Consider the following 9,324-nt stretch of genomic DNA (forward strand, 5'->3'; position numbering starts at 1 on the left):
AAGCCTCAGAGAAAGATCGACGGTACTAAAAACCCTACTTAAGATTTGAAAATTAAAAGTCATTTCTTGGGCAAATTGTTATTTCCCCGGTTCTTTGACATCAGGTTCAGTGATCGAGGAAGGCAATTAAACCCCAAATCTTGTTACAACAAATGGTTTCTTTTCTTCTCTTTCTCCTCATGTTGGTTTCTATATCTCCTGCAACTTTGGAGCTCAATTTTCTTTGCAATACCACCACCAATCTAACACTATCGGTGATGTCCACATCGATAACTCATCTTTCATCAAATTAACCAATGCTTCCACCTAGAATTCCATCGGATGAACTTTCTACTTTTCTCCAATCACTATGAACACAACTTCTTTCTAGGTGTTGCAACCGTGTCTAGAACAGATTTATCAAACATCCCAAAAACTGTTTCTCAGCACAGAAACGGAAAAAATATTTCTATTGTTTCTCAGCACAGAAACAGCAAAAATGTAGGTTGGACAAACAAGCATTGCTTCAAGAGTTTTCTATTCGTGTATGTTGGGAGCTCCTATTTTATATTCTTATGTCAGTTTATTCATTTCATTTACTCGGATGGTTTTTGTTTATCACCCATGGGCCATTTTAATGATTCATTTAATAAAGTCAGCGAATCATAGTTAATAATGATTGGCACCTACCTCTTTTACGCAATTTATTTCCTTTAAATTATGTCTACCATATGTTGATAAATGGGCCTGTGTTTTTGTGTGCCACTTTCCTAATCTCTCAGAGGATAGGATTCGGGTTCTTAATAGCGCGACACAGCATGTAGCTCACCACTCGATGGTATACAGCGCATGGGCACGTAGCCCAACACACAGGTGGGTTGTTGGGCTGCATGCCCATGCACTGCAGACTGTTGAATGTGTGCTACACGCTGTGTTACGTTACAGAGGAGCCCCATGCCAACCGATAGTAGTTGCCTTTCTCAGTCATGACTAAATTGTACCAAGAGTGGGGATTAGCTATCTTTTGACTAGATTATTTAAATTCTTTTGGAAGCTAAAGGCCTAAATTCAAATTTTTTTAATTTTTTTAGAAGGGTGTTGTTAAATAGTGTGTCGTTAAAATCTAATTAAGCTTATGAAATAGGGAAAAAAACGATGATTCTTATGTTTTTTGTAAGAAGGAAAAAAGAGATTGTTTGGCATTTGTTCTTCTCATGCGAATATTCCAAAAAAAGATGATTCTTTAGTTGGTTACATGAAATTTCAAAGAGTTGTAATAACTTTGAACAATTAGTCTTAAGCTATGTGATAACAATTTGGTTTAGTTAATTTCGATCTTAGTAAGACTAGCTAAGATGGAGAGGTGAAACTTTATGGCAAGAGAGAATGTGGAACAATTTGCATTTTCTTTATGTAGTTAATATATTTGCTTGTAAACTATTGCTTCCAGCATCTCGGCCTACACCATATTCTTCATTCAATTCTGGCATGGACCGGTTTGGGCAATCAGTCTTGTCGGTCAATAAGAGTCTAGGTTTGGCTATCCCCAGATCCTCACACAGATGGTACTTGTTTTTCTACCCTTGCTAGCTTGTAGCAATTTTTATTTAAACAATCAATAGTCATCGATTCCTCTCTCATAAGACCACAAATGCATTTGCATGTGCAAGTTTACTAGTTTTTAAAAATTATGTTTTTCTTTTTAAATGAATGGTATAACATACTTTGTCCAAAAAAAAATGGAATAACATACATTTAAGCAAGTAGCACAACACGCATGTTTGGGTGCCAATGAGCAACGAAAGTTCTCATTGGACATGATTCGAGGAATTAGAATCAAATCTAGTCGATTCCAATCGAGATCATAATTAATTAGAACCAACTAATTCCAGCTCCAATTTGGTTCTGATCTAATTCCGATTGAATCGAGATTGAAACATAGTTCATAATCTCAAGATTGGTTAAGGTCGATACCGTTCCGAGTCGATCAAAAGTGATAAAAAATTGGGTTTCGCTGGATTGATCCTAGAATCAGACAAGTATAGATCAAAAAATAATAAAACATAAAAAAAGGTAGAAGTGTTATACATTTAATCTAAAATTAAAATAGACACATATAGTAAGCCAAATCCAACCCTTACACGCGTACCAGATCGAATTGTGATGCCCCCAAATCTAAGTGAGATATGGGTGTTGGCTCTTGCGGGCCATCATGTGATAATGGTTGGTCTTTTACCTCACTTACATTTACATCATACGCAACGGATAATTAATCATTCAGATATAATAGAATTGCAACTGAAACTAAACCATGTATCACATCAATGCACAACGGAAGCTAATTATTCTAAGTAATTCTGTCAATGACTGAAATCTAAGAAAACCTCATTCACATAACCATAGTCTCAAAACCTCGTTCTTAAGCCATCATACAACTTGTATCATCATAAAGTATTACATCCCATTCTATCCTTCAAATTACATCAATGTTACTGACCATCTACCATCACATTAAAATTCACTAAATGTCTCTAACCATGAAAAGAAGAAAATAACTAAGCGCCATCTAAATTAAATATCCACTACTCGGGAAGTATCATGTACTTTCCCCTGACCTTCTTAATGCAATATGTACAGTAACACTCCACAAGAACCTGCTCTATAACTTTAAAATGTAGAAGGGTGAGCTCAACTAGCTCGTGAGAAGAATATAGTCATATCATGATGCAAGAAACATGGATGATAGAATCTGAACATAATATACACTTGATCATAGATATATAATCATGCAGGACAATTGAAAATAATACTAAAGACATGCTCAATGAAAATAGCGTACACCTTTTAATTCTTAAAGCAATTCATTTACTTAATTTGGTCTGGTCATCATTGTGAACTACCATTCATACGTAGAAAGTGAGGTCATCATAACTACCATGAACGTAGGGTCTACTCTGGATTCCAAGTATCATAATCCTGGGGTGGACCGTCATATCAATGAACAATGGACAGTCTACCCCTGATTCCAGGCATCGTAACACTGGGAGGGACTAATCTCATCGGTATATTAAGGGATAATCTACTCCTGATTCTGGGCATCATAACCCCGAGAAGGGTTATCTTAGAACATACAATGTCTACTCCTGGTTCTAAGCATCGTAACTCCGAGGATGACGTCTATGATCTACTCTTGATTTCGGGCATCGCAGATCTTAGAGAAATATAACAAGGTGAATGGAGTATTGTCATATCATTGAGTTTTACCGTACTTTATGAATAAACATATTTCATTGCATCATGATTTATGTTTAAAAGAAATGAATTCTATTATATGTATTAGAATATTTAAATGATATATACATACATGATCATATGATGAGATTTTAAGACTAATATGAATTATATGAAGGAATGATAAAAAAAAAAACTGCTATGGACTAATTGTATTTTTTTTTATTAGAGGAATGGACTAATTGAAATTACAATTTACATGAAAGGAAACGAAACGAAAGCAATGGAATGGGAAATGATCCAACCGATCCAATCCGGACGAATCCATGGATCCGATCCCGAGATTACGAACGATCGAAAGCCGCAGAGGCCGGTCCCAGTTGCCGATTCCGTTTTTTGAAGTTTGAAACTGGAGACGACGATTTCCTGCGTCACACCTGCTTCATTCCTGCTTCATTCCTCGCTTCAAAATCTGATTGGAGTCAAATGGCCAAACCTTGTGGGCCATGTATAGAAAGCATGATCTCACGCTGAGCTTCTTGGAGTCTTCAGACGATAAAAGCAGAAAAAAGGTAGAATAAAATAGAGATAAAAAAGGTTCCGCTTCCGCTCGAAGAAGCAAAATCAAAGTAAAAAAATGATCCACTTAAATGTTATAGTGTGACAGCTGTATGTGAAGCATTTTTTTATGAAAGTATTGAACTAATTTGATTACAGTTCGATGGGAATAATTGTGCATGAGCCACCACCAATCCAATCTAATGTTTCATCATCAGGGACAGTATCTCTTGTGAATGTGTAGCATAGGATCATCTCTTACAAGTATGCGCTAATGTTGCTCCAGGTCGTTATAAGTATTCAGAGTTTCAGACATTGCTCTCTACTCCTCGAAGGCTCGAATGTTTTGTAGGGCTTGCTTCGATCTCTCCGCTTAATCTATTTGAGCGCCTGGTTCCTCCTTCCTATACTGTTTGCGGAGCTTAAACGAAGCTATCATGGCGTCGAGGACCGCGATTTGCAGGGGAATTCTCACAAGGAATTCGGGTTTTGGACTTCGATCTATGTCTTCATGGTGGACACACGTTGAGCCGGCTATGAAAGATCCGATTCTCGGTGTTACCGAAGCTTTTCTTGCTGATCCAAGTCCTGATAAAGTCAATGTTGGAGTTGTAAGTTTTACCATTGAAAGATTCATTTTCTTTTTGGATGATTTTGTTTATTTTCTTTTTAAGTTTGATCTTTTTTTTGGTAAATTTTAAGTTTGATCTGTTTGTATTGTTTTAAGTGTTTTTCTTTAACGGTTTTAGGGAGCTTATCGTGACGATAATGGAAAACCTGTTGTTCTACAATGCGTTAGAGAAGCAGAACGGAGGATTTCTGGAAATCAAAATATGTAAGTCGTTTGTACATATTTTTAGTTGATTACTGTCTTTTTAAGTATTGATTTGGAGAATATTTACTGTTCCATTTGCAGTCTCTGTTTTCTTCTAATTCGAACAACTTGTATGTGTGTGGAATTACAGATATATGCATGAATGGATGGATGTTTTTTACACCACTTTTGCTGTTAAGTGTCTTTGCGACATCAATTCCTTCCTTTTCCCCCACCACTTTGTCCAAATTATTTGAGACGCTTTAGGCATCTTGGTATTCTTGATAATGACACTTCTCTTTTACTTTTTTTTTTTAATTTTTTTTGGGGGGGAGGGGGTGATCTGTCAGGAATCAGGATAAGCTTTTCGGTTTTCTTATTTTTTTTTGTACCTTTCCTTTCTTTGTTTTTTTCTTCCTCGGCATCTTGGTAATTGTTTGGCTTGTAATTTATGTTTCTGGAGAGCCTTTACTTATTCCTTTTGGCATAACCCTCCAAGTTGATATCATGATATGGCTTTCCCAGTACCTTGAAATTTTTACTCTTATTTTGCTGTTTTATATTGCAACTAATATGAGTTTTGGTGAAAATAAAAATGATGTATAGCCTACTTGTCAACAGGATTTTCCTTTTCATATAAAGGTTTAATTGAGTAAGGATTCAATAATCAGGCTAAATTTTGATGCTCAATCTTGTATGTTGACAACCCCTCCATTCAACCCGATTTGCTTTAATCAATAAAATGCAGCTTTTCGGTTTTCTTAGTTTTTTGTACCTTTCCTTTCTTTGTTTTTTTCTTCCTCGGCATCTTGGTAATTGTTTGGCTTGTAATTTATGTTTCTGGAGAGCCTTTCTTATTCCTTTTGGCATAACCCTCCAAGTTGATATCATGATATGGCTTTCCCAGTACCTTGAAATTTTTACTCTTATTTTGCTGTTTTAAATTGCAACTAATATGAGTTTTGGTGAGAATAAAAATGATGTATAGCCTACTTGTCAACAGGATTTTCCTTTTCATATAAAGGTTTAATTGAGTAAGGATTCAATAATCAGGCTAAATTTTGATGCTCAATCTTGTATGTTGACAACCCCTCCATTCAACCCGATTTGCTTTAATCAATAAAATGCCCCATTTTCGTTGCACACTGTAAGAAGGGAAATAGTGATATAAATTTCTTTGAGAAATTAAAAGGTGACTCCAAATGAAATAGAGCGTATTGGTTTTATAAAAGTGACATTTTGTGAAAATGAAACTATAACTTGGAGGAGTCTCTCTTTTCTATTCACCTCAGTAATTATGTTTTGGCTGGAACCGGGGTTTCAGTTGCCGATTCTGTTTACAGGACAATATTTTCACTTGGATAATTGCTATGCTTGGTCTATTGTCTTAAACTGATATGTTTTTTTTTTCTTTTCGGTAAAGTCTTAAACTGATATGCTTGATCTGAGTTATTCTTAAATGTTTGGCTGTTTGTCTAGGGAGTATCTTCCAATGGGAGGAAGCATGAAAATGGTGGAGGAAACACTGAAGCTAGCCTATGGAGAGAATACTGATTTACTAAAAGAGAAAAGGATTGCTGCAGTACAAGCTCTCTCTGGAACTGGAGCTTGCCGACTTTTTGCAGACTTTCAAAAACGTTTTAAGCCCGATTCCCAAATTTATATACCTGTGCCAACATGGGCGAAGTGAGTGTGTTTACCATGTGGATCTTTATTTCAGCACATAGAGAAGTGCATCTTAGAATTTTCTGTAGGCATAAATAAACATACGGTGGTTGTCAGCCTAGTAAGTAGACAAAATCATACCCAGGCTGATTAGACTGAATGTTTGAACTGAAAAAAATCCAGATGCTGTACTGTTTAAATTTCGTTGTCTCTTGTTCATTTGTTCATATTCTAATGCTATAGAGTTCTGCTGCAGCCATCACAACATCTGGAGAGATGCCCAAGTCCCTCAGAGAACTTTCCACTACTATCATCCAGAAACAAGGGGCTTAGACTTTGCCTCTCTTATGGATGATATTAAGGTATAAAGGACTTGTCTGTATTGCCAAACCTGGCTGTTTTTTCTTCTCTTGTTTTATCAATCAGTTCTACATTGCTAAAAGTTATTTAAAACTCTTTGTAGAATGCTCCAAATGGTTCATTCTTTCTGCTTCATGCTTGTGCTCATAATCCTACTGGAGTGGATCCTACAGAGGAGCAATGGAAAGAGATCTCTTATCAGTTCAAGGTGGGCCATTTCATTGGATTTACCTTTTCCTTAAACCTTGTCTGTTATTATAATAGAATTTCCAACTAAAATATGCTTCCAAATTCCAGGTAAAAGGTCATTTCCCCTTCTTTGACATGGCATATCAAGGTTTTGCGAGTGGTGATCCTGAGAGGGATGCAAAGGCTATCAGGATTTTCCTTGAGGACGGTCATTCTATTGGATGTGCCCAGTCATATGCTAAAAATATGGGGCTATATGGCCAGAGGGTTGGATGCCTCAGGTAAATAATAAATAATTGCTTATCCATATGCAGAAAGTTTTGTTTCTACATATCCTTTAGGAGGTTCACAGATTTGCTTGTTTTTTGGTTATGTTGATTTATTCACAGTGTTGTTTTTCTTGCTTTTGTCTTTTGTACCGACCAGTTATCCTACACAAGTTATTTCTTACTGAGGGGGGGGGGGGGAGGCATAAAAGAAAGATCGTTATGCTTTGAGGCATGTTTTAATCAACTATATGTTACTAGTCATGTATTAAAGTATGCATTGTACTCAAACCATTGCATAGCTGGATGAAGTAACTGGAACACCGGGGGTTGCATTGATTTTATTTTATTTTATTTGCCCCTCCCAGACCCTACAGTAGTGGGAGCCTTGTGCACTGGGATTCTCTTTTTTAAAGATAGAACCTCCCTTTTATTTATTTATTTAATTTTTTTTTGGTATCTTGGGGATTTGAATCCTCTATAGTAGAGGATATGATTTTAGTCATAAAAGGAAGGATAAACCTGTTTCCTCATATCCTTTCTGTTTGCATTTCTTCTTTTTCTTTGATACTTGCTGTCATCAAGAGATTCTTGTGCGATCAATGGCCTTTCCCATGCTCTTTTACTTATTATTTCCTTCCTCACTTACAGTGTGGTTTGCGAAGATGAAAAGCAAGCAGTGGCTGTGAAGAGCCAGTTGCAACTAATCGCCAGACCCATGTACAGCAATCCACCCGTTCATGGGGCTCTCATAGTTTCAACCATATTAGGTGACCCAGACCTAAAGAACTTGTGGCTGAAAGAAGTGAAGGTAACTAATCATCTCCGGTCTTCCCAATTCAATCTAATTTGTTTTAAACTGCTGAGCTGTTTATACTGACACCCTCCCAGGTCATGGCTGATCGCATCATTGGAATGCGAACTACACTAAGGGAAAACCTTGAGAAGCTGGGTTCACCTCTATCTTGGGAGCATGTAACTAAGCAGGTACATATATGTTTCCATAGTTAATTTGTTTTATTGCCTACATTTCCTAGTCTTAATGCCTTGCTTTTTTCTTTTTTTTTTCTCAAATGATAGTTTGATTTTCAGTGTCTTGATAATTGTGTTCTTATTGGCCTCGCACAGATTGGGATGTTTTGCTACAGTGGCCTAACGCCCGAACAGGTGGATCGCTTGACAAATGAGTTCCACATCTACATGACTCGTAATGGTCGTATCAGGTAAATTATATCATGAAGCTGCTAAATCCTATTGGTCTCCCATGGTCTACATCCTACTAACATGTTTTCAACTTTTTACAGTATGGCGGGTGTTACTACAGGCAATGTAGGATACTTGGCAAATGCCATCCATGAGGTCACGAAATCAGGCTCGAAGTAAAACCAATATGTTAAAACTTATCAATTGAAGTGCTGGTATCTAGAAGTAGGACCGTAGGATATCTTCCAGAGGAGTATATTTTGGTGGTGAGTTTTTCTTTTCCCCATTTGAGATGGGAAATAACATGGGGTTTTAGTTCCTGAGCACTTCTGATTTTTTTGATAAGAGGCTTAATAAATTTTGGTTTTATAGTTATTCAACTTGTGTCATATGAATTGTAGAAGGATGGGCATCTATTTAATTCATCACTTGGTTGGGATGATTCCCCCCCCTCCCCCTCCCCAGGGTTTTTGGTCTTATTTCTGCCTTCCAAATAAGTGAAAAAGTGGCGAAGGATTTTGTATCAAAGCAACTGAAAGATTATTAATTATATTCAAATAACAGAGGTGGGATAATTTGGTTGCAGATATTCCCTTGTGTGTTGCCATTGTTTATATTCAAGTCATTGTTTTGTTATCCATATTTTTCTGTGTGTGTGTGTGTGAGAGAGAGAGAGAGAGAGAGAGAGAGAGAGAGAGGGCATTGACAACTCTGCTGAACACTGTAAGGGCGGTTTCGTTTGATTTTTTTTCCCTAAGGTGTGATTGGACTCGGAGAATGTGAGATTGAGAGGTTACCATTTTCTCTCCAAAGAATTATGAAAAGGAATACAGGTCCAGGGTCTTAATAACATGTCATGTGGTATCTTCAGAGCATTATGACGTATGATTGGATAGGTCTCACCTTAAAGAATCTTAAAAGAAAAGAGGGCTGAACACAGGAGTGGAACAATTCATTCTTCCTGTGCCTAAAAGCAACAACGGTGATATCGTGACAAGAATCAAGGAATTTTTTTTCAATCAAGGCTGCGCCTGTTCTGCTCTAAGATATTCCCCAGGA

The 9,324-nt window shown here is 36.9% G+C and overlaps 1 protein-coding gene across 1 annotated transcript; it reads left to right on the forward strand.

Annotated features, from left to right (window-relative positions):
• Window positions 1-4,123: 4,123 nt before the first annotated feature.
• Window positions 4,124-8,850, forward strand: LOC122649478 (aspartate aminotransferase, mitochondrial-like). Its single transcript, XM_043842654.1, has 10 exons — window positions 4,124-4,379; window positions 4,518-4,603; window positions 6,062-6,268; window positions 6,504-6,609; window positions 6,711-6,815; window positions 6,905-7,077; window positions 7,714-7,873; window positions 7,954-8,049; window positions 8,191-8,285; window positions 8,367-8,850. The coding sequence occupies exons 1-10, from the start codon at window positions 4,206-4,208 to the stop codon at window positions 8,443-8,445; spliced, it is 1,281 nt and encodes a 426-aa protein (XP_043698589.1). The 5' UTR covers window positions 4,124-4,205; the 3' UTR covers window positions 8,446-8,850.
• The last annotated feature ends 474 nt before the right edge of the window (window positions 8,851-9,324 follow it).

This window comes from Telopea speciosissima, chromosome 2, assembly GCF_018873765.1.
Source record: "Telopea speciosissima isolate NSW1024214 ecotype Mountain lineage chromosome 2, Tspe_v1, whole genome shotgun sequence".
NCBI classification, from domain to species: domain Eukaryota; kingdom Viridiplantae; phylum Streptophyta; class Magnoliopsida; order Proteales; family Proteaceae; genus Telopea; species Telopea speciosissima.

Excerpts from the sequence above, each read along its gene's own strand:
- LOC122649478 (XM_043842654.1), top strand. The coding sequence starts at position 4,206 with ATGGCGTCGAGGACCGCGATTTGCAGGGGAATTCTCACAAGGAATTCG. Across the intron at positions 6,269-6,503 it reads CCTGTGCCAACATGGGCGAA|CCATCACAACATCTGGAGAG; the intron begins GTGAGTGTGTTT and ends GTTCTGCTGCAG. Across the intron at positions 6,816-6,904 it reads AGATCTCTTATCAGTTCAAG|GTAAAAGGTCATTTCCCCTT; the intron begins GTGGGCCATTTC and ends TCCAAATTCCAG.